The sequence below is a fragment of the Mus caroli genome, unplaced genomic scaffold, assembly GCF_978045245.1.
Source record: "Mus caroli unplaced genomic scaffold, Mus_caroli_1 scaffold_12, whole genome shotgun sequence".
Taxonomy (NCBI): Eukaryota; Metazoa; Chordata; class Mammalia; order Rodentia; family Muridae; genus Mus; species Mus caroli.
In genome coordinates this window covers 26,052,406-26,076,439 of record NW_028227267.1, presented here as the reverse complement: position 1 = coordinate 26,076,439, position 24,034 = coordinate 26,052,406, and the positions used below count along the sequence as shown (strand labels likewise).

General features: G+C 46.8%; 1 protein-coding gene across 3 annotated transcripts in view; it reads left to right on the top strand.

Moving 5' to 3' along the window:
- Wdfy4 (WDFY family member 4) overlaps positions 1–24,034 on the top strand; it is a 219,146-nt gene that overhangs the window by 68,776 nt on the left and 126,336 nt on the right. For all 3 annotated transcript variants that reach the window (XM_085828543.1, XM_029469142.2, XM_085828542.1), the window contains exons 15-31: positions 766–860; positions 1,649–1,865; positions 2,305–2,381; positions 3,355–3,576; positions 4,587–4,765; positions 5,021–5,252; positions 6,471–6,616; positions 7,542–7,653; positions 8,114–8,304; positions 9,974–10,126; positions 11,297–11,370; positions 13,061–13,222; positions 13,793–13,884; positions 15,704–15,803; positions 18,144–18,349; positions 19,120–19,289; positions 21,079–21,204. In XM_085828543.1, coding sequence (XP_085684669.1) covers positions 766–860; positions 1,649–1,865; positions 2,305–2,381; positions 3,355–3,576; positions 4,587–4,765; positions 5,021–5,252; positions 6,471–6,616; positions 7,542–7,653; positions 8,114–8,304; positions 9,974–10,126; positions 11,297–11,370; positions 13,061–13,222; positions 13,793–13,884; positions 15,704–15,803; positions 18,144–18,349; positions 19,120–19,289; positions 21,079–21,204 — 2,554 coding nt within the window. The remainder of the gene's footprint in view (positions 1–765; positions 861–1,648; positions 1,866–2,304; positions 2,382–3,354; positions 3,577–4,586; positions 4,766–5,020; positions 5,253–6,470; positions 6,617–7,541; positions 7,654–8,113; positions 8,305–9,973; positions 10,127–11,296; positions 11,371–13,060; positions 13,223–13,792; positions 13,885–15,703; positions 15,804–18,143; positions 18,350–19,119; positions 19,290–21,078; positions 21,205–24,034) is intronic.

The window sequence follows — 24,034 nt, the reverse complement described above, 5'->3', positions numbered from 1 at the left end:
CCACAGGCAGGATAAAAGATGTACCGGGGACAACTGAGTCTACAGGGGCAGGCCACCCCATTCCCCCCTCCTCCATTCCAGCACCAGATGCATATGTACACAGAACAGACATAGCCTCATCTGGGATGCTCTGGGGAATGGAGGGCTCAAGGATATGATGCTGGAGCTTAGCCCTGAGCTAAGCCCTGGATCCAGAGGACTGCAAAGAGCTGGGCTTGTGCGGGCAGTGGCTAAAGAAGCATGGAGGGAAGCAGAGGCAGGAGAGGAGTCCACTGAATCCTGCGCACAGGAAGAATAGAAAGGACTCAGGAGAAGGGACAAGAATGCAGAGGAGAGACATGTACCATGCAAGAGAGGTTGAGTCTGTCAAAACCCTTCCTGCCCTGGAGCAAGGCTTAGAGGATGGCTCATGTTCACACTCGCCGGTCTGCTATTTAGGAGGAAGCAGAGGACAGCCCCTCCAGCCAGCAGGTCTGGGACCCAGGGGCTGGAGCAACCTCTCTCAGTCATTCTCAGCCCTGCCAGATCAGGCCACCAAGCTATGCATACAGAAAATCTCTTTAGAAAGCTGTGAACAGTGTGTAGCTTGAAGGTCCCAGCTTCATTAACTCTGAGCTGGAGAAAAAGGCAGGGGCACAGTTTCTACGTGACTTTTGGAAAGTATGTAAGTGGAGCCATGAACCCTGGATGTCTAGGGAAGTGGTCTGGAAGAGCTTGCCTGCAACATATCTTTATTTGCCTCTCTTGATGTTATGGTGTTTATAGACAGTTCCTAGGCCTTGGAATTCGCCCACCTCGGTCAGCTGCCGTCAAAAGCCTCCATTTACCTCCTGGGCATGAAGACAATCCTGGGTGCTCAGGTGAGGAGAAAGAACAGGGCAGGTTGTGGGCTGAAGAGTTAACTGTTTTGTTGTTGTTGTTCCTGGTGGGTGATTGTTCATAAGACAGAAAAATGAGCGGATTTCAAAGGCGTGTTGTCCTGCTGCTCAGTCGTGGAGATAGGGGTATACATAGGGGTGGGCGCCCTAGACAAAGATCTGGTGAGCATCTGTCTGGCCCTTTATATCCAAGATCACAAAGCAATGGTTCTGTTTCCTTTACAACCCAGGGGTACCAGGTACTGTACTGGGCAGAGCTGGTCAGCAAATGTATTTTAAAGGTGGGACCAGAGCCTCCGTCTTCTTGTAAAGTCCACAGCTTAGGAGCAATGTGAATCACTGAGAGAGAAAGCACTGGATAATGCCCAGAGTCAAAAAGGACTGTATAATCACCCTGAATGCAAGACCAAACTGAGCACCAAGTTAAGCAAAGGCCAGCTGAAAGGCAAGGATAGGGAGCTGGGCTTGGAGCTGTCAGCCAGAGGCAGGCTGACATGGAGGACACCGCTCAAGTCAATGTGGAGCTTGTAAGGAGTGCTAGCTGGGCCAGCAAACCCAATAGCAGCTTTAGGTGCTTTGTCACTTAGACCTGGTTGTTGCCACCACTCCATGGTATCTAAACCAGCAGAGTCCAGGCTGGTGGTCCATGTGTGCCCAGTGGCTTTTACAGGATGCTCCATCAGGCTGTGGCAGATACATCTGAGATATTGCAAAAATGGGAGAGAACTGCATCAGGCAAGGACACATCTTTTTCTTGTGTTCTGCCTCAGGATCATGTGCGGCTACAGCTGAGAAACTTACAGATTCCAGACTACGTCCCAGAGGGTCTCAGGCCCTCAGGCCCTCATGGGCCTCCCAAGATTCAGCCACAGCTCTCCAGACAACACTGAGCCTCATTTCCATGACCTCCCCTCGCAACCTGCAGCCTCAGAGGGCGGCCCTGACGCCATCATTTGTGGAATTTGACATGTCTGCAGAAGGTTATGGGTATGGAGACCTCTTGAATATTTGGAAAATAATTTACTAATGTCTTAGTACCTCTAATGATCTATAACACTGGCTACAAAATTGTGGCCTCCACTGGTCTTTGGTGCTCAAGCAGAGATGTGTTTAAGTAGTAGATATCTCTATCTAACAGAGAAGAGCAGAGTGTCTAGATGCTCTGAATGTCTATATGGAGGACTAGAGATGCCTCCTTCCTCACTGTATCTACTCTAGAATGTTCTCCATCTTGTGTGGTCTCCAGTGAGGATTCATTCTCTTGGAGTATCACACCAGCACCAACTGCTTTCTGTTCTTGGAACCTTGTGGCCTAAGATGGCATATTGCCTCTGAAGTAGGATGGAGGACGGAGGTGTTACAGCCCGACAGTTGATGCAAAGGGTTGGCATGCAGCCCACTGACCTGCAATGCTTTACTATTCCAGCTGTCTGTTTACTCCGACCTTGTCTACGGTTATGGGGATCAGCACAGAGCACTCCATCTCTGGAGGGACTGGATCAGGTAAGTATTTCTGCAGATGAGGATCCTTCAGCCTTCTCCATTGCTAATACTCTATTAGAGCAGGTGTTCTACTCATCTTTGCATGGGCTCAAAGCCAGGGACTCAGGTAGCCTTGACAACTATAAGATGCAGTGTCTGAGTGTGAGCCATTCATTGTACAGGAGCCTGGGATAGTCTGAACTGCAGCATCAGATGCTGTCAGCTTTTTCTAGAGAGGAGTGTAAGCTCCTCCATCAGGAGGAGGCAAATCCATGGTACATGGCTTCTGGACATTAGCTTAGAGCCTGGGCAGGCTTTTCAAAGGATGGTACTACACTAGTACACTAGAACACATTAGGCAGGGCAGTGTAAGTTCCCAGAGGTGCCTGAGCCCAGCATCTCCCTATTATCAAAGCCAGGCCCCAGCTTTCAGTGAGAACATGGTTGGTCTACCAATTCAGGACAAACTTCCTTTCTGTGGGTGGTACCAAGTGTGCTAACACGGCTGCTGATACTGGGCTAGTGGGAACAGTGGCCCCATCGGAACTGCAGAGCCTGCTCTGACATAAGAAGACATGAGGTTTCCTTGGACTAGGTTTTTTCTTTACCTTGGATTCAGTTGAGCTGGTGTTCTCACCTCCATGGAGCCCAAAGCCTGACTTTCGATCAGTTGTAGAAGCCCAGCTAATGTGAAGCCTCAGGGACAGCAATGTCTCTGTTCCCTTGGGAAGGCTACAGGGACTGGAGAGGTTTAAAACAATATGGCTCAAGGTCTGCAGGAATACCACAAACTTCCTGTGAGCCTTTTTATCCTGGTATGAATCGTGAGGCGCGTCCTGGCACCAGGTAGAGTTGGCCTGAGTGTGGAGCATGGTGCAGGCCAGATGCAGTGCTGTAGGCAGCCAGCAAGGTGGAGTCAGAGCGGCGGCCTGGGGTCTCAACACACTTCCTTGGCAGGACAGAGTGTCAAGCTCTGCTTCTGTTCTCCCCGCAGGAGCTCCCAGGCCATTCCCTCCGCCTGGAGGTCTCACCTTCTCCTGTTGGTTTCTGATCAGCCGGCAGGCCAATGTCATGGAGGGCCACCCACTGCGCTTCCTAACCCTGGTGCGCCACCTGGCCAGGACAGAGCAGCCCTTTGTCTGCTTCTCCATCAGCCTCTGCATGGATGACCTCTCCTTGGTTGTGTCCACAGAAGAGAAAGAGTTCCAGCCCCTGGGTAAGGCCTTGGGGATTGATCCGAAGCTTGCATGGGCCATTCCTGGGGAGTGGGGCTGAGCCAGATGTTGACATGGATGTACCTGAAAGCCTGGGAACTTCCTGTAGCTTTTCGTCTTTTGAAATTGCACCCTTGGCTTTCATATGTGGTAAAATGTCTGAAATATTTGCAGTGTGCCACTGTGATCTGGGCCCTGTATGGCTCTAAAATGCATGCTCACTGGCTTTCGAGAATACTAGTTCTGCCCGGATAGGAGGAAGACTGCTGGAACTTAGGGTTTGCCTCACTGGAACACAAGCTACATCATCAGAGCAAGGTCTAGGAAGGATAGGCTCAACTTAGTTGGAGCTGAAGTGGCCCTAGACCTGTCCACGAATAACCCAAATCCACAGGGCTCACAGGCATTCTGTACGGCAGGTTGCTAACTCTGAGTGCCCCAGGAGCCTGATGCTGGCTCTGCCCTTAAAACTTCAACATATTCTCAAGCTCACTTGCCTAATGACTAAGCCTAGATCTCAGCCATCACTCCTAGGCCAAGGCTAAGAGTCACTGCCTCGCAGCTAAGCATATGGAAGGCCCTGAGAATGGCCACATTCTTGGCACACAGCCAGACTGCTTGAGTCCTCCTTCTCAGGTCACCTAACACAAAGACTGTCACCCTGGTACTCAGTGGACAGTGCTTGGCCGAAGGCTGCTGGAGCTGACCTTGAGTTGTTGGATTAAGCTCTCTGCCTGGGGGTAATAAGTGGGAGTAATGGCAGCACCTTATCTTGCAGGACAGTGGGCTTGTTAAATGAGGTAATGCTTGTAGCTGTGCTTAACTAGTCCAAACTCAGCAAGTGATGGGGACAGTTTTTTTTTTTTTTTTAAGTGAAAGTAAGTGTCTGGTCTATAGCTCCACAGGATATAAGGTCCACACAGGCTGACCAGGAATCTCTCCATCTCTAGTGCCCTTGGGTCTGTGTTGCATGACGCATCATGTGACATCCAGTGTTTGTTCTCTTCTGCAGATGTCATGGAGCCTGAGGATGAGGCAGAGCCCTCTGCAGGCCGCCAGCTCCAGGTCAGGTGCAGCCAGCTGCTGACGTGTGGTCAGTGGTATCACCTGGCTGTGGTGGTCAGCAAAGAAATGAAGAGGAACTGCAGTGTTACCATGTACCTGGATGGGCAAGCCATTGGTTCAGCCAAGGTCAATGTCAGGGCTGAGATGTTGCCTTCATAGGATCTGCTAGTTAATCGTTTGCCCATTTTTCTTGTTTTATATGTGAGTGTGTGTGTGTGTGCTTGCATGCTTATGTATGTTTATGCGTGTGTATCTTTACAACATTTTAGATAAAATTGATTTTAGTGAGAGTGACATGGCTCATGACGCTGTATCACTAACTATTACTTCCATCACTTCTGGGGCTAAGTGACTCTCCCTCCCTCTGACCTGTTTGAACAGATGTTGTATATTCAGGCCTTACCGGGGTCTTTTCTTTCAATGGATCCCTCATCATTTGTGGATGTTTATGGCTATATTGGGACCCCCAGAGTTTGGAAACAGAAATCATCCCTAACCTGGCGTCTCGGGCCTGCGTACCTCTTTGAAGAAGACATATCAGCGGATACTCTAGCACTTATTATCAAACTCGGCCCGAGGTACTGTGGTAACTTTCAAGCTGTGCACCTTCAAGGTATGGTGTGCTTTGATTTATAATGATTCTGCCAGTATTAGTTTTTAAGTGGGCACCCAGTTATTTATAGCATATTTATAAGGAATAAACTCAGCACAGGTCAATCATGAGGGAAGGCCTTTGTAATTGGATCATTATATATTTACAACCCAAGAGAAACTGTCATAGAAGAGGAAATGACAATATCCTTTAGATTTCGACTCTACAGCACCTAATGGAGGAGGGTCGGTGAGCAATGCCATCAGCAAAGAAAGGGAGGGGATTGAGATAAATAAGTTACATTCCTTTTAATGAAGACGCTTTTTAACTAAAGTATACCGTTGTCTTCAATTATTAAACAGGCAGACAGCAGCCCCATTTTCTTTATTGATTGTTGGCTGTTCAAGCAAGGAGCTTGCTCTCTGAGCTCTGCCAGGTCTAGCGGGTCAGTTCCCATCTGGAAAGAAAGACAAATGCATCGGAGTGAAGGCCTTGTGTGTGGCCAAGGGCGATTGAGTGCTGCTGAGTGCTTGAGTTTCCAGGACCAGGTCCTGTGCGAACTTCATTTCCTGCGGCAAATGGCATTGACCAGAGCAGCTGGGTCAGGTCTGGAGTCCGGTGCCCTGACTCTGTAGTTGCACAGTGTTTGTTTAGTAGAGCTTTGCTGCCAGTCCTCTGGGGACCAGAGTGCTAATGCTAACTGGGATGTTCACAGTAGCGGTACAGCTCACAGTAACTCTGTAGCTCATAGGTCTGTCAGCCCCATTCACTTCCTCCTTAAGAAAATGTTACTTAGAAGCTTAGAAGTGAACTGATAGATTTGATAGAGGTTTTTACTCTGGTAGGTCCACACCTGAAACTCCTTTCTTTTCTAGAAGATTCCATCTTGAGAGATTGCTTTAAGTGTATTTGTTGTTGTTTTGGCTTATCTTTTTTAGAATCTCACTGTATAGACTAGGCTGGTCTCAAACTCTCAGAGATCCATTTGCCTCTGCCTCCCAAGCACTGGAATTAAAGGTGTTCACTACCACACCTGGTCCTGCCCTCATTTTTATATTAAGTATCAGAGAAGCACTGGTGGGGGTAAAACGTATCACACACACAAATATGCAAAATGTAGCGACAGGAAGACATCCTCCAGGGATCATGTTGCTGTGTGGCAGCAGGTATTTCATGGTTGTAGTTAATTTCTTTTTCTGTCTAGAGAGGTTAGAACTGACTAAAAATATGCTGTTGTAGGAGAAGATCCAGATGGCGAAGCCACGCCCCTCATTGCGGAGGAAAGGGTTTCCTTTGGTCTTTATGTACCCAGCTCTTCTATCACGAGCATAATGAACATCAGAAACACCTACAATGAGGTGGACAGCCGCCTGATCGCCAAGGAGGTACAGTTTCCTCCAACCTCCACCCCATTCTTCCCCAAGGCAAACATCACCGTGTGCCTTTCTTCGGCTTCCAGGGCTCCAGGAACTATCCTGTGCTTGCTCATTTGTGGATGGACAGATACATGCACACCACACGTCTCTCTTCATTTGCTTGGACACTGCCTGCTCCCACACCAGGACCAAAGCTTTTCTTTTAAAGTTGCTTAAAGAGGAATATGTGTCCTCTTCCTGGTGAAGAGCTCTGAATACTTTTCAATATCATTTTGATTTTGGAAACTCTACTACTGACCTCTGCTTTGGACTCCACTGTTCAACCAACTCTGAAAAGTGGCCGAGTGGCTGTAACTTTGTTTTTAAAGTGGCCTTACAGAATAACAAGCAAATGCTTGTGCAAAGAGATTCACCATTTTCTAATTCTTGCATAAATATCTCTTTTGAGTTGAGTGCAGAACTCTTCATTTTCATGAGCAGAGGCCCAGGGGTCAGAATTGAGGCCCTTACATGCACCAATGTTGTGTCTTCTTAACATATCCTGATAAAGGAAGGCAGACTTCCTTTCCTACTGGGTCTCTGGAATAAGTAGTGGAAGCTGGGTCTCGCAGAGCCTGGACAGAGAAGGTCTGGCACTAGTGTTTCACGGTTGCTGTCACTGGGCTTCTCCTACCCCATGGCTTCCTCTTGGGGAGCAAGAGTGGAATGCAGATTGTGTGTTTACAGCTGACTCCTGGGCAATTGGGCCACAGTGAGGAAGTGGAACGGTGATCCTACACATTAGCTTCTGCCCCCAATGCTGTCTCATCCACTAATTGTGACATGTAGAATGCCCCCAGCCTTGGGACTCTGGATGTCTGTCCTCTAGAGGCTCCTGAACAGCATCCTTCTTTCCCAGGGATTTTGTAGCACTAATTGCTGTCATTTCCTCTAGATGAATATTTCCTCCCGTGACAATGCCACACCTGTGTTCTTGCTGAGAAACTGTGCTGGGCACCTCTCAGGGCCTCTGCGGACTCTCGGGGCTGTTGCTGTGGGCCAGTTAGGTGGGTCAAGCACTAGACTCCGATTTGCTTTGGGGAGGAGGGCTTGTGCATTCTAGCCCTCTGGGGGTGAGAGACAAGATGGATTGTACTGGGGAGGTCTTGTGAGAAGGGCCGGACTGAGAACAAGCCCAGCCTGAGAGTGACCAAAGAGTACAGCTCAGTCAGTTTACTGCTTCTGGCTGATGAGCTCAACTACTGACCACACGGGTACCCCTGCACCACAGGAGCCTGCTGCTGGAGCTCAGTGTGGCCTGTGAGCAGGACCCATGGTTGTATTGTCTGAGTGAAAACAGCAGACCTATTGCCAAGACTTCTGGAGATCCAGTCTCTCTTTCTAGCCTATCCTGTTGCATGAGATCTCTCTGGCTGTACATGGGCATAGATACAGGCAGCTGCCAGGAGTGCTGTATCACAGTACTGCTGGGACATACTGATGACATGTTTTCTTTGGCTCCCTCAGGGGTAAGGGTGTTCCATTCCAGCCCTGCTGCCAGCAGCCTGGACTACATTGGAGGACCTGCCATCCTCCTAGGCCTCATCTCCCTGGCAACAGATGACCACACCATGTATGCAGCTATGAAAGTCCTGCACTCGGTCTTGACCAGCAATGCCATGTGTGATTACCTGATGCAGCACAACTGTGGGTACCAGGTAATCCTGCCCTCCTGGCTGACCCTGCAGCTTCCCAAAGAGGTGCCATCCCCAGTATATGCTTCTTTTGCCCCAGTAGGTCGGAAGTGACTTCTGGGAAAGAGTGTCCCAGCAAGCCTTACGTTCCCCATGACCTTGATCACCCCAGATGGAGACTGTTGAGTGACTCATTGACAGACATGCTGCTGCCTACAGTTCATCGCAGAGGAGGGCCTGGTGACAGTCAGCTGCAAGGAGCTCTGTCTAGACCAGATTGCTTATCAGTCTGCTGCTGTAGCATTCTCCTTGATGATTCCAGAATCATTTAGGATTGACCCATTCTGCCTCCCTCACAGGGGATGAGAGTCTGTATTATAGACCCAGGCTGGTTTGAAATCCTGCCTCATCTTCTACCTTGTTATTCAACCTTTGAAAGAATGATTTACATCTGCTCAGTCTCCGCACCTGAAGAGCTGGACTTTCATCCCTCTTGTCTCTTGGCTTATAATGAGGATGGAAGGACTTCATACAATTGATGGGGCTCAGATTCTAAGCCTGACTAGGAGCCAGTGCTCAGTTAACATTAGCTGCTTTGAGTTCTTAACCTCCTTGTGACAGTTCTCTTGTGTACAGAACAGGATGACTAGTCGACATGCAGATAGGGATGACTGTGTGAATTGTGTGTATGCAGGGAACTTAGAAGAGTGTCCACTCACAAAAGTTGCTGCAGATGTGCTTATAGCCTTGCCACGGCTATCTGCAATAGATGAGATCAGATCTTGCCCTCCAGTAACTTCCTGCCTGGTCGGGCCATGGCTTTGAGAGGAACCACAGGAAGAAGGGCCAGCTCTTAGGTCTTAGTTGGGGGAAAAAGGAGGTCAGATTGCAGATGTGTCAAAAAAAAAAAGTGACCAGAACGGGGTGAAAAGATGTCACACATTTGCTGATCACAAGCATCGCTTTCAGAGGGCATGCTGGAAGACCAACAGGAGTGTCTTGGGAGAACAGGGACAGAAAAGTAGACTTTGTCAGAATCAGAAATAGGAAATAGGATTGTGTACATCGTGATCTGAGTCCCAAAGGGATGGGTGACAGCTCAGATGTCAGCAGGGGGCTGGGTAGCCTGGGTATTTATATCTCTAAGGTCAGGAGGGCGCAAAGCTTTCTGGGAAGCATCTTTCTCAGCTCTGAGATGCATTTTCAGAAACAAGAGTCTTGGTCCCAGCGTCTCCATCCTAGAGTGGATGCTGCCCGTGCTCACCTTAGGGCAGGATAGAATGACACAGCCTGACCTGAGGCTGTGTGATCTGGGTATGGACCTGTGGTGGCTTCCTGACAGTGCTGCAGCACTGAGGAGAGGCTGCAGTGATGTAGACCCAGTAAGAGAAGAGGAAAGCACAGAGACATGAGGTGTGAGGTAACATCTCGTAAGCCCAGTAAAACAGGCACAGAAAATGAAGGGGCACAGATACTGGTGTGGGTGTCGCTTGTGAGAACATAAAATGAAGGATGGCAGTTCCAGAGAGTAGGGGGTGTGGTCTGAGAACATGGGGTGTGGTCTGAGAGCAAGGGGTGTGGTCTGAGAACAGGGGTGTGGTCTGAGAGCAGGGGCCTTTTGGAACTAACAGTACAGGAGAAAAGAGGGCTGGAGACACATCTAGGAATCCCACTGTGCATGTCACCTTTCCAGATCTTAGCCTTTCTCCTGCGGAAGAAGACATCCTTTCTAAACCACCGCATTTTCCAGTTGATCCTCTCAGTGGCTGGCACAGCGGAGCTGGGTTTCAGGCCGTCTGCTGTCACTAACATGTGTATCTTCCAGCATGTGCTCTGCAATTTTGAGGTAAAGCAGAGACTGGCCCCTAGGCCTTTGGGAATATGTGTGTAAGAGAGTAAAACACAATAATACTGGTGTTTCACCTTCTTTCTTAGTCTTATTAAGACCGGGATGGGGGGTGGGGAGGGAGAATCACAATAGCTTTGGAGCACAGAAACCTGGGTTTACAGTTCAGCCCTGCTGTCTCTGATGTGTATAGCCTTAGGGTGTGTCTTGATCACTCTGATCCTCCTTATTCTTTTGAGATAGTCTTGGTAGATAACCCAGGCTGGCTTTGAACTCATGCTCTAAGAAGATCCTGCCTCAGCCCGTTTAGTGCTGAGTTTCCAAGCTATGCCCTGATCCATTACACTTATTTGTGAAACTGACATTATTTCTTCTTTGCAAGCTGTCATAGGGGTTAAAGACATATATATATATATATATATATATATATATATATATATATATATATATATATATATATACATATACACACACACACCTCACACACATATACACATGTATATGTCTATATGTGATACACACACAAACACACACACACACACACACACACACACAGAGAGAGAGAGAGAGAGAGAGAGAGAGAGAGAGATAGGGAGAGAGTGTCTTGGACAGAATCCTGAACCTGTGAAGAACCATCTATGTATAAGAATTAAAGATAATATCCTGATCCCTTTGGATGGTGTTTGCTGTTCCCAGTGTTCTTTTAAAGAATGACCTGAGAGGGAGAGATGGGGACACTGGCCAAATGGAAGGATCAACAGATCTCTGGATGTACCAACCCATTCCATTTACTGGGCATCATTTACTGGGTGCCTACAGCACCCAGGTATTGACCATGTCCTGGAGATTCAATGATGTTCAAGATCCAGGCCCTCATTAACTCCAGAAGGGCCAAAAGGACAGTTTGTCATCTCCTGTCAGTGCTGCAGAGAGGCAGACATAGGGACCAGGAGTTCTGGGATATGATTACAAAGTTCAAATGGAGAAAGCCTTGGCAAATAGAGGGCACATTGCAAATGATCCAGCTTGTGCGCAGCCCTGCGAGAGATGTTTGAGATTCTCTTTAGAGATGCTCTCTTTGTCTGCTAATTGTCAGATGCTAGTCTTAGACTTAGTGGACCTCGTGACACACATGACTTGGCCTTAACCCATGTCTGTTCTGTCTTCCAGCTCTGGACAAACACTGCAGACAACCTGGAGCTCACTCTCTTTTCTCATCTCCTGGAGATCCTGCAGTCACCAAGGTTGGCTGGGTTTCAATAGCTGGGGCTTAGAACTAACGTCTTCAAACAAAGGATAGGGGTTAAAGGGTCCAGAGAACTAGTGGTTTTATCTACTAGTTCCCAGAATGCTGGTCACCACTCACCCCTGTGGGGCAGTTGGATAGCTCTTTGTCCTTTGACAAACTTGAACCTCAGTGGTATAGGTGCTGGGAAATCAGAGGTCTGTAGCCTCAAGGACTAGTCCAAAATTAGGTCACCTGGAGCTCAGCAAGTGACAAATATAGCCTGCAGAAGAGATGTCGGCTGTAGGTCCTAACTTGTTTTCTGTACATTGTTTCTCTAATTGACCTCTCCGAGTGATTTGAACCATTCACTTGGAGTTGAAAATGGACATAAAAGCCCCAAATTTTTAATGAAGGAAGAATGCATGGAGGAGTAGGGATGGAAGAAGAGGGGGCTGGAGGAAGGCACTTAAGAGCTTCCTAAGTGTGTGTAAGTGAAGGATGCTGAGGTACCACATGAGTACCCCCTCTTCCTTCTCTGCCTTGTTTTAGCCTGTACTGCTCCCCTTGGACAGGCATTCTTCTGTGACAGCTGGGTGGCCTGGGGACACCTCCCTGGATCTTTGTCCCAGCTGGGCACCCTTCATGGGCTTTACACCATACTCCTAGGACAGAGTTGAGTCCTCCTGGACCACTGTGGTCCCATGGCCTCGTGGTCACCATGTCCCGTGGCCAGGTCAAGAGCATGGCTTTTCCTCTCTAGAGGCTAAGGAGTTTACTCCAGACATAAAGGGCTGTGAGCAGAGAAAGAAAGTGGCAGAGCCCTGAGCTCTCCCCTTGCTTGCTCTCCTAGTAACTGCTAATGCTTCCTTGTTTTGGATGCACATGTAAATAGACTTCATCAAGGCTTTTATTGACTATCCACGTAGGTGGCCCTAGCTTTTGGGTGGAAGGTCATAGGTCTTTTCCTGTCACATAGTCCTGTGATCTAAGACCACCTTGTATCTGTCCCATTAGTATATGGGGTGTGGAACTTTGCAGAACTGAACATGCTAGTGTCAACAAGAAAGTTTCAAAGGAGCGATCCCACCCATATCCACCTACCCTCCTTCTGCCAGCTCCACTTTCCGTACCTGTTGTCTAAGCAACAGACATTACTCTCGTGGCTCTTCTCTTTGGAGGAGTCGAACTTACTGGAAATAGGACTGTGATTATCCTGGGGAGGGGGGGGTGTGGGTTCTTGAATTCTTTCTCTCTCCTCTGCTTCTCCACTGAGCTCTCATCCACTTTGTGGTTTGGGGTGGGCAGGAAGATCACACAGGCAGACGGGCGCTATGGGTCTGAGCTGCTTTCGCTGCTTGTTGGGGAGTAATCTTGGGTCATATGTGCGTCTGCTGTCTTTGTTCTGGGTTCTCTGAGGCCAGCATTAGTCCTCCCTGAGGCTCAGAATTCAAGTCAATAACTGGGTTTGTCTTTAAAATCGGTTTCCGGGGATTGGAGGGGACAAGTATCACATGCTCCAGCCGCTCTGACACTTGGCAGACACACACCTGACGGGTGTCTGATGGCATCTTGACAAGTTGCCAGGAGACCACTGGTGTCAGAGGGCCACGGAACAAGCCTAGCTTGGAAAGCCATTTTAGCAGAAACACAGCAGATTTGGTTCATTCCGGTAAAAGCTTTTACTGCCTCTCTCCTGGACTCACCAGGGAAGGACCCAGGAACGCTGAGGTAGCCCACCAAGCACAGCTGCTACCCAAGCTCTTGTTTCTCTTCAATGAGCCGAGTCTGGCTCTGTCCAAGGTCTCCACCATCATTGCCATTCTGGGATGTCAGCTGAAGGGCCACTTCAACATCCAGGACTTACTCAGGTACTTACGCAAGCTCCCCAGGGTGGTAGTGCAGGTGGAAGAGCCTATAACTATTTTGTAAGGGAATATGTTTCCTCCCCCCAACCACTGGCACTTAACATAATTCAAAACGGTGTAGAAATCCGTGGTCAGGAATGAACATCGGGACGAGAGTGCATTTGCTTGATTCTGGGTGGAAGACAGCAGATTTCCCAGGCTCTGGTACTCAGACACCCGTTCCATGCTCAAGACTTCAAGAACATCCACTCTCACAGACATGCTAGCAGCCATAGCCCCTTGTCTACTGCCTGCAGATTTCCCTCAGTGGTCAGGCAGTTCCACATCCCACCCTTTCTTCTTCATTCCTATCTGAAAAATTGACCTGGAAGACCCAGTGTTAATTTCTTTGCTAAATCTTGACAGATTTGGAAGTCTCTAGAAGCACAGTGCTGATCACGGCCAAATCCCATTTCCCCTCAGATTTTCACTAGAAGCCCCACTTCAGTGGATCACGTAGAAAACACTTAGCGCAAACCCCGGCACAGCTGGGACCACTGCCTAAGCACACCCTTCTCATCTTGCTGCACGCAGGGTTGGGCTGTTTGTCATATACACCCTCAAGCCTTCATCAGTGAACGAGAGGCAGATCTGCCTGGATGGAGCCCAGGACCCCTCCAGACTTGGTGAGAGTCCCCTTTCTCAGACATCCGATGGGAGAGTCGGGATGATCCTCAAGACACCCAAAAGCACATATCGGGGACCACTTTGCATGGATATGAGCTGTGGGAAAGAAGGGAGACACTCACAGCTATGATGGACAAACAGTGGCTGAGGAACCTCAAGCTATACAGTTCAAATTACACAATACACCAAACCATATATTCCTGCTTCAAAACCTGCAATGGCTTCTAAGGCTCCCAGGATAGGCAGCCTCTATATGCTAGTCCTGACCTTTCTTGGTTGAACCCTCACTGTCCCCAGTATCAATGAGCCTCAAGCTAACACTCTGAAGTGTTTGTTACAGATTTCATAACCTCTGTGCATGCCGTGAACACATTGTCTCTCCAGGAATGGCATCCTGCCCACAACATTCTCTGCCTTCTCTAATAGCCTAGTCATTTCCAGTCCCACCAGGCTTTATTTCTGAAGTCCACAGGCTTCTCATGATGTAGAGTTTATGATATGTGTTTGGTCCACTCTTTTACCCATGTGAAACAGCTTCCCCATCTTACCCAGTCTCCCTTTGCTAGGAGTGCATAGGGTAGCAGCTACAACCACTTTATTCTTGACCCTTTGGGTCTGTGCTGCCCAAGATGGGACCATTTAAATGTAAAATTTAACTAACTGGAGGCTGGAGAGATGGCTCAGTTGGTAAAGTGCTTGCCACATAAGCTTGGATCTCCAATATCCATATGAAAAGCCAGACACACTAGACAGTTTCTGTGACCCTAGAGCTGGAGAGGCAGAGACCATTTATCTGTAGGGTTCTCCGGTCAACTAGTGTAGCAGAATCAGAGACCTCCAGATTTAGTGAGAGACTCTGTCTCTCAAAGTGGAGAGCAACAGACATTCTGACATCGCCCTCTGTTCTCTATCCACATGTAAACACAAGTGCATGCACACTCTCAAGCATGTTCGTTCATATACACTTACACACATAACAATACAGAAAAACTTAAATAGTTAAAAATTATAATTTTGGATTTTCACATTGGCCATATTTCTAAATATGGCCACAGCATGAGGCTAGTGTCCCCTGCATGGGACAGGGCAGAAGTAAAACAGTCTCACGGTCACAGAATGATTTCTGGGACAGAAATGCTTAGCCCTACCTCTTCTTAGGCCAAGCCTCAAAAATGGAACTTGCTATTCTCTCCTCTCAGAGGACAGAACTGAAAGGTCAGCAAGATCAGGGACTTAATGGGTGATGGGACCAGAATGAAAGAGACCTTCTCACATGGATTTCGTGGTGAAGATTCTACCCACACCTTCTTATTTTTGAGCCAGGGTCTTGCTATGTATCCCTGATTGGTCTTGTACTCCCTGTGTAGACCAGGCTGGCCATGAAGTCACAGAAATTGACTGCCTATGCCTCCTGAGTGCTGAGATGAAAGATGGACATCACCATGCCTGTTATCAGTCTTCAATGTAAATCTCTGTTAAACATTGCTAGTGCGCCCTTTAGAGTTTTTCTGATGCTTCAAGGGTCAAGCTGCTTCTCCTGAAAAATAGTTCTGACCTTATCACTTCAAAGATTGTTTCCCCCAAGAGTAAACACTGAAGCTATCCCCAAGTAAAGGGAAACAGCAGTATTCTGAAGCTCATTTTAAGTCTTGCACAGAAGTCTAGAATTCAATGCCAAGATTTTGAGCCCTATCTGTGGCCCAATTCCCAAGTAAACCACGTATTTGATGAATACAATTGTATGCTGTAGCAAGTATTATGTCTCTTTACATCCGCTTTCTCTCAAATCTGAATTTTGTTCTTTCTTTTTTTCTGTAGCTGGAAGCCAAACATCTGGAAAGGCAATCTGGCTTAGAAACCAGCTGCTGGAGATGCTGTTTGGTGTAATATCTTCCTCCCAACTTCATCTGTCCTCTGAGTGAGTAGACCCAGGAAGGCTGAGTTGGCTTGGGGTTGCCTCACACAGGGTGGGGCATTAAAACTTCTTCTTAATGAAAAGTTTAGCATCCTCGAGTCTGCTTGCTGCAGTGTGCTCTGCACTAGTCAGAATAGAAATAATATTCTCTCCACACAGTAAGCCAGACCTTGCCCTGAGGTATATCCTGATGCAAATCCTCAAGGGCCACAGAGAACTAGAAACAGATTTGATATCATTTCAATAAATTCTTTTTGCCACCATCGTATCCCATAATGGCTATTGTTCTGGCAGTTGTGACAACTGCTTTCTTTGATGTCTTATGCCTGGCAGGCAACAGAATGGAGAAATGGTTAGCATAAAGAAAATCTATCATAGAAAAGGCTTGCCAAACTCTTCTGCAGTACACTTGGTGCTTTAGTTAGTTTTTCCAGCTTGGATTAAAAGGAGGATCTGCCTTCAGTTAACCTTCAGAGTAATGTTTAATCACAAAGCTGATTACATTACTTTTCCTGTTGCCTGCTTAAGACTCTGGAGTCATTCAGCTAACCACTATTTGTTGAGCACCTACTGTATACCAGATACTATCCCTGACTTGGAGGATGCAGCTCTGAGCCAGTCGTCCCATGACTTTGCACTCTCTTTGAGTTTATGAGCCAGTGTGTGAAAGTGTTTGGTGCTATGGTAGAGCGATACTCCCCAGCAAAGAAACAGCAAAGAGTAGCCAATGACTTTCCAGCTGAGGCTGGAGAGGTGCCTCGGTCAGTGAGCATGGGACCTGAGTTTGAATCCTTGGCACTCATGTAAAAGTTGGATGTGATGTCTATCTGTTAACCTAATGTTGGGGAGAGTGGTAGATGCAGATAGAGCTAAGGAGATCACTAGCCAGTTAGTCTAGCTGAACTGTGATCTACAGATTCAGTAAGAGACCCTGTTACTAAAATAACAGGGTGAGTGATAGAGGAGGACACTTGGCATTCACCCTCGCTTGCACTTGTGCGTGCACTCATGTAAATATACCACACACAATACGCACACAGAATGCACACACACCAAAACCACTCTTACCAGCCAATGAGCCTCTACATTCCTAGAATCAAAACACAAGCTGAAAGATGCCTTAGAGATGAATGAGCCCAGCCCTTTCCCTTTTATCTCTTTGGAAGAGAATCAAGGGTGATTCTCTCACATCTGAACTCTTCAATCTCAACCTAGGATTGGAGTTTCAGCTCTTTCCCTAAGGTCCCAAAAAGGTCCCGTGAGTTTCATATGCCTCTTTCTGCTCAGTGTGAGAGGAAAATGGTAGTTTTCCTGGTGAGCTTGGGTGAGGATAAAGTGATTGGCAGGTAACTCTGAGAAGGGTGCCTGCCTGGGATGTCAAGGAATCTCTAAGCTAATTCTCGTTGTCATTATCACTACCACCATGTCAATCACCATCATATCACTTTCACCACCATGAGTAGAATGGGTACCATCATCATAGTTCCCACCACTCCATCATCAGCATCACCACCACTTTCATCACTATCATTATCATTATATATTATCATTATATATTATATATTATCATATGTCATTATATATTATCATTAAGTTAAATGGTGGAGCACATTAAGAGTCTTGTCAAAGTCATCCAGTTAATAAGCACCAAAGACAATACTAAAAGGAAAACAGTCTCTCCACTTCTAGCCCAGTGTTAGCTCATTTCAGCAGCCAGCAGCCAGCAGCCAGCCGTCAGCAGGCCCAGTGTGGCAGCTGATGCTGAGAATCTGCCCTGCTCAGATGGCTTTCTATGGCTCTTAAGTGGCCGGGACTTTTACTCTCTCTGTTGTCCTTTCTAGACAGGTTTTTCTTTTCTTTTTTTTTTTTTTTTTTACCTCCCTGCCATTTAGTTCCCTCTAACAAATCTAAACTCAGCACTTTAACGTCCATGTTTGAGAAGTACAAACATCACAGCTAACCACTGGATTAGTTTTGGCGAGATGCTTTGAAGACAGGGGTAAATAAATGTGTGTCTTAGATCACTGGTCTGCTGATGGTAATGGAGACGGGTAAGCATGAACAGTAGTGAGTAGGGTTACAAGGAGCGCTCACATCCCCATGTCTTGACTTAGTTCTCAGTTGCCTGGAGAAGCTCTGCTTGCATACACAGCACTGTCGATGGATGAACCCATCCACTGTGCAATGATCCTGAAAGACTTTTACTGTATTCCTTCAAAATATAATCACAGTTAGTGCACAGTGGCCCTTCCTGCGGTGACTTGTGAAGCTGCGCTTGTCTTCTGGGCATGCCTCCTGCTCATGGGCTGAGAGATGACTTGCTTTCATGTCTTGCCCCTCTAGGTTAAAGGAGCAGGTGTTTCTGAGCCTGGGGCCCGACTGGTTCCTGCTCCTCCTGCAGGGTCACCTGCATCCCAGCACCACCACGCTGGCATTGAAGCTGCTGCTGTACTTTCTGTCAAGCCCTTCCCTCCGTGGGCGATTTAGGGATGGCCTATCTGCTGGATGCTGGGTAGAGAGCTGCATGGACGGGGTGGACATTGTGATGGGTGAGTGTCTCCATGAAGCCATTACTATTTTGTCTTGGGTGTGTGTGAGGACCAAGCCCTGCCCATACCCTGCCCACTTGGGTGACTCAGTCCCCAGATCACCCCTTGCCTCCTTAGACTCCCTTTGCTGAATTCTAGTACCCCATGCTCATTGGCTTCTGTGGGCTGCTTTCCAGCCCTCAAATCTCCTTATCCGTTTATGCACTGGGCACCTTGCACATTGACTCTTCTCCTTGGATGCATCTTCCTGTAGAGGTTGACTTGTCCTTCATGTCCCATCTCAGTACCCTTCCCTCAGGACGGGGGTGAGGGGGCACAACCAGAATTGGGAGGTTGAATAACATCTCTCTGCTCCATTATGACATCTCTCTAACTCCCGCCATGATTCGTATGCACATATTAATTTGTTTGAATCGCCTTATGTCTGCCCTCCCCACTACATTGTGTGCCTCATATGTGCCTGGAATCTGTACCTCTTTTTGAAGTGTGATAGCTCCTCTGCCCAATACAGGATATTGCCTTGGTGCTTGCTGCATAGTTGGCATTTAGTGTCTATTTTTGATGAATGAATGAGTGAATGAATGGATAGATGAATGGGTAGATGGTTCAATGAATGGGTGAACATGTTAAGAACTGGCCAGGCATGGTCACAAGGAACTTCCATGTGCTCTTTATATGAAACATATTTTGTCCAGTGTTTCTGTGGTGTGCTCAGTGTGTTGACTTGGTATCAGTAACTGGTTTTTGTGCCTCTTCTACCTGATCAATAGACAACCTGAAGAGCCGCCCTGCAGTGCCTGACCAGAGCCCCTGCCTGCTTCCTGGGTTCCGGGTCTTGAATGACTTTCTGGCCTACCATGTTCTCATTCCAGAAGTGTACCTCATCATATCTTCCTTCTTCCTCCAGACACCACTTACAGAGCTGACCAATGGGCCCAGAGTATGTTTAGGGTGCACCCTGGGGAGGAGGGGCACTCTTTGCTTTCTGATTTCCTATGATTATGGCTGTTCCCTAAGATTCTCTATCCCTCTGCTCCTTCCAACTGGAACTGTGTCTGACCTGCTTCATTCCCTCACACCCTGCACCCTGGCTAACCTTTAAATCCCTCCCATCAGCACTAATGACTTCTTTAACTCCTACCTCCCACTCTTGCTCGTAGAATACCTGATGTGATCAATTGAATCTCTTTCTGGTTAGAAAAATCGAAGCACACTAGTGCTGGCCTTGCCCCAGTGTCCCACCTTAGGTCTCAGCTCTGCTCATCATGAGTGATCCCCTTCACTGTCACCAAGAGAGGATGTTCTTTAATCCTGAGTGACCCACCACATGCAGCATTTCCCTCTTCTTCCTCTTTAGTTTCTCGCTGACCCTTCCCTTGCAGACCACAAGCATGTCCAACCATGTCTCTGAGACCAGGAGGTGCTCCTTAATTCATACTTTTGCCCTGTGTCTCAAATACCCCTAAGAAGAGCCCATGTTCACCTCCCCATCTCCCGGTCACCCATGCTTACACTTGGTCCAAGCCTTCTTGGGCTTTCTCACCTTCCAGGTCAGATGCAGGCCCCAGCTTGCATTAGAACTCCTTCAGTTTAATTACTTGACTAGCCTTCCCAGCTGGCTTCAACTTACCCCATCTTCCCCTTATAACTCTGCTGAGTTATGTCCACAAGGGGACAGCTGCTATGTGCTCAGCTGTCACATGTGTCACATGTCTCATGTGCCCTTCTTCCTTTCTCCCACTGTCACCTGCCACTTCCTGCTGACATCCCTAGACAGTTTCCTTCGTTGTGCCTCAGTGTACCTCGCATAACATTGGTGCCTGTAGGTGTGCTATTTCCTTAAATACTGAGCAGATGGGAGACAGACCTGACCCTTGATGCATCTTCCCAGGTTCTTGATGAATAGCAGAACCGGAAATAATTTCTTAGCCTTTAATTGAGCTGAACTGAACAGAACTGGGATAGAACAAAAGCATGGCTAAAACATTCAGCCCACTGCACACTCCCATATTTTATGGATTTGATCTACATCTCCATAGACACAAATACAGTGTAGACCACTTCAGCCCAAGGTTTTGACTATCCTGTGTTAAGTTCATTGAGACCCAGCATTTTTATTTCTCCGTATTATGGGAGACAAACATCTAGGAGTCTAAGACCTGTAGGAGACATTTTACATATTCCATTTCACTTGATATTTAAACAATCCCGTGGGAGTAGATAATGTGAGCTTCCATTTCATAGAGAAGGAAATTGAACCGCCAAGAGGCTGAAGAGCTTGCTGAGTAGCTGGTCTGAGCTATTAAAAGGGCAACGTCAGGCCTCCTGATTCTACACCCTGCTCCTTCCCTGCACTTTCCCTGAACCTTGAAATCCTTCTTGCCTTCTATAAGTTCATTGACCATACCCACTGAACTTGGTTGTGACGTCGAATATTTTTTGAGATTAGAACCCAGGGCCTTGTGCATTCCAGACACACACTGTGCCCCTGTTCTACACCCTTAGCCCTGAAGAACTCCACTTGCCACAAGTTGTTGGTAGATCTTGCACCTTCTTAGAGTTGTGTGCTTCTAATGCACATGGGGCTGGAAGTTTCCTTAAGGGCCAGTGGCCCATTCTGTTTCTGTCCTCTTGTTTTTCCTACTGGGGAACCCTGGGACGTGTGAAGCACTGTGATAAAGCTGGCCACTGGTGGGCAGATCTCTTTAAGGTTCTTCTTTCTCCATAAGGAGAACTTGGATTTGATGCTTCAGTGGCTTCTTCAGAAACATCATCAGCAAGAAGTCCTCCAGGCTGGGCTGTGCATAGAAGGTGCTCTGCTACTCCTGGGGATGCTGAAAGCCATCATGAACCAGGTGAGACTTGTCCCCCACACAGCATACCAGAAGGTCCCAATGTAAAGGAGTTTGGAAGGGTCAGTTTGGTTTTTTTGTTTGTTTGTTCCAGAAGATTTCTAGTAAAGCTTATGTGTTCACCCATTCTCTCATATAGAGAAATGCCTGTGACTACGTAATTTACAAGGAACTGAGGCTAATTTAGTTCGCAGTTCTGAAGGGTGGGAAGTCCAGGAGCATGGCACCAGCATCTGCCTGGCATGTGGTGAGAGCCTGCTGCTGTCTCATAGTGTGGTGGAGGGGACCCCATGGTGACACTGAGCAACTGTGCTACCTTGGGTCTCTCTTTTCCTTTTAATAAGACACAAATGCCACCATGGGGAGGGAACCTTAAGGTTCCCAAAGCGATTTATGCACTGTCACCATGAGACGTCCACTCCCTACTTCTTTTAAGTATTTGGTTTTCCTCAGTGGGGACAGTTCTGAAGAGACAACAGTGTGTATCTTTTTAAGAGGCTCCTCTGCATCAGGCCTTGCCCGAGAGATACTTTGAGGTAGATACCTGTCTCAGAGAAAATGGGTGGCCTGGCACCAAGCCACGTGGTACAGGAGCTGCTTAATCTTGGCTTTCAAAGCTTGTGAGAACTGAGTAGAAGGGATTCACTTAAATGCTGTGGCAGCTGTAAGAGGTGAAGGTTGTTTGGTCTGGGAAAAGGTCAGCAAGGGTAAGGAGGCTGAGAAATTCAATTACATTCTGAAGATACCAAACCTCATGGGAGCCTTGGTTCTGGGAGGGAATGCCATTGTTCTTGTAAAAAAAAAAATGCTGTATTGTCTCTCACATGCAAAGAATAGCAACCCAAACCTAACAATCATCCGACACCCACTCCCAGCTCCAAACACAGCCACTGTGTTCTAGACAGAAATAACCAGCACGCATCTTTAGGAAATCATACCATGTCCTTACAGAGGATGGAGTCTCAAAAAAACAATTTTTCTTTTATTTCCACAATATTTTGTGGACTTTATTTTTTTATGTCAATAAAGTAGAAAAATGTAAGACTTGTGTGTCATGAGGTACCCATATCTGTAATAGACAGTGTATGGTGTTGCTTGATGCATTCATTCTTACAAAATATCTGCAATGCACATCTTTGCTCTCTAGCTTGGTGACCTCTTGGGTCAAAATCTGTGGTGTGTGTGTTAGGGGTTAAAGCATGCCTTATGCATTTTTGTCTGAATGCACTTTTCAGAAACACTTCAGTAGACTTTAAAAACACCCCCACAGCCACACAACACCCCCCCACACACACACACATCTCTTGCTCACCTTAGCACTCTTGTGCAAAGATGCTCAGTCCATTCTCAGAACCTCAGCAACCTAGGAGCACAGATAACCGTTCCTTAGAGTTTGTTAGCATTGGATCAAAACCACATTGTTTCAGCTTTTACCAATCTCTCTTTCTCTCTCCTGCATGCAGATGTGGTTATGTAGAGAAGGCACAGACCCTATGTCTTTTTTACTTAAAAAAAAATTTTACTTTAAAAGCTGTATACATGTGCGCATATGTACGGACATGTGCATGCTGTGGCACGGGTGTGGATGTCAATAGATAACTTCGGCATTAATCCACCCCTTCCTCTTTGAGGATCTTTCAAGTTGTTCATAGCTGCATCTTCCAGGCAGGCTCACACATAAGCTTCTGACCAATTTTGTGTCTACCTCCCGTCTCACTGTAGGAGTGCCAGGGCTAAGGTTTGTGCTGCTGTACCAGGTTTTTAACAGGAACTCGCACACCAAACTCAGGTCACTTGCTGTGTGTGCAGCTAGTGCTTCTATTGGCTAAGTCATCTCCTTGACACACGTGTTAGCCCTTGAAAGAATAACCATTTTTCGTGTTGTCTTGGCCATATTGTTAAGTGATCACGTGTTTGTATCTTTCAATCAGTTTCATGTGATAAAATTCCATCATCAGGATCCTTTGCATTTTTGTAAAGATCTCCTTCAATCCTTGTGTTGTTACTTTCAGTGCATTTCCATGTTCTATTAACAAATTTCCATTTATGATTTTATATGAACATTTGTAAAGGCTATTGGGCTGAGATTTCTTTCCACTGTGCTATTGTGAGGTTTGATATTGTACAAGTTTTAAAATAAAATACAGGTCCTCCTTTGTATTAAAAAGACTGTCATATTTACTAATTCTTATATTATTTAAATGCAAGTTTCCTGGGCCTGGGTTTTCTCCATGATTCCTTACCTTGGAAAACAGAGAAGAACCTGAAATCCTACACTGCCCTTTTGGGGTACACCCCCAATGACTCAAGACTTCCTAATGTGTCCCAAGTTTGTACAGTTGTTACCAGTGCAGCTCTAACACATGCGCCCCTGGGGGACCTGGCAGCTCCAGCAGGTGGCTTCTAACTCATGTTCTGGGCAGTAGTTTCCACCACCTCACTTTCAGCTTTGGGATTTGAGCTTTCTTTCCATCGCAGGTTTTTTATTTTTATTTTTAAAGAACCTGAAGGCCTGTGGAGTTATTTTAAGAGTGCTATCTTGGATATATTGATGAGTATCCTGACTTACTTATGTCACTTTCTAAGACTACAATACTTGGCATCTTTCAATTTTGTTATTTTCCAGAATTCCTATAGTTACATTTTTAAAGATCTCTTGGTTCATACTCTCAATGTCCATGTGGCTAAGCATATATAATGTACATAGATGTGTGTATATATTTATATGTAAATATATGTACATATAATTGCATTTCATTTTTTAAAACTGTATTCATTCTACTGGAGGGCTAATATGCAATTAATTTTGTGGATATCTAAGATGTATATTTTT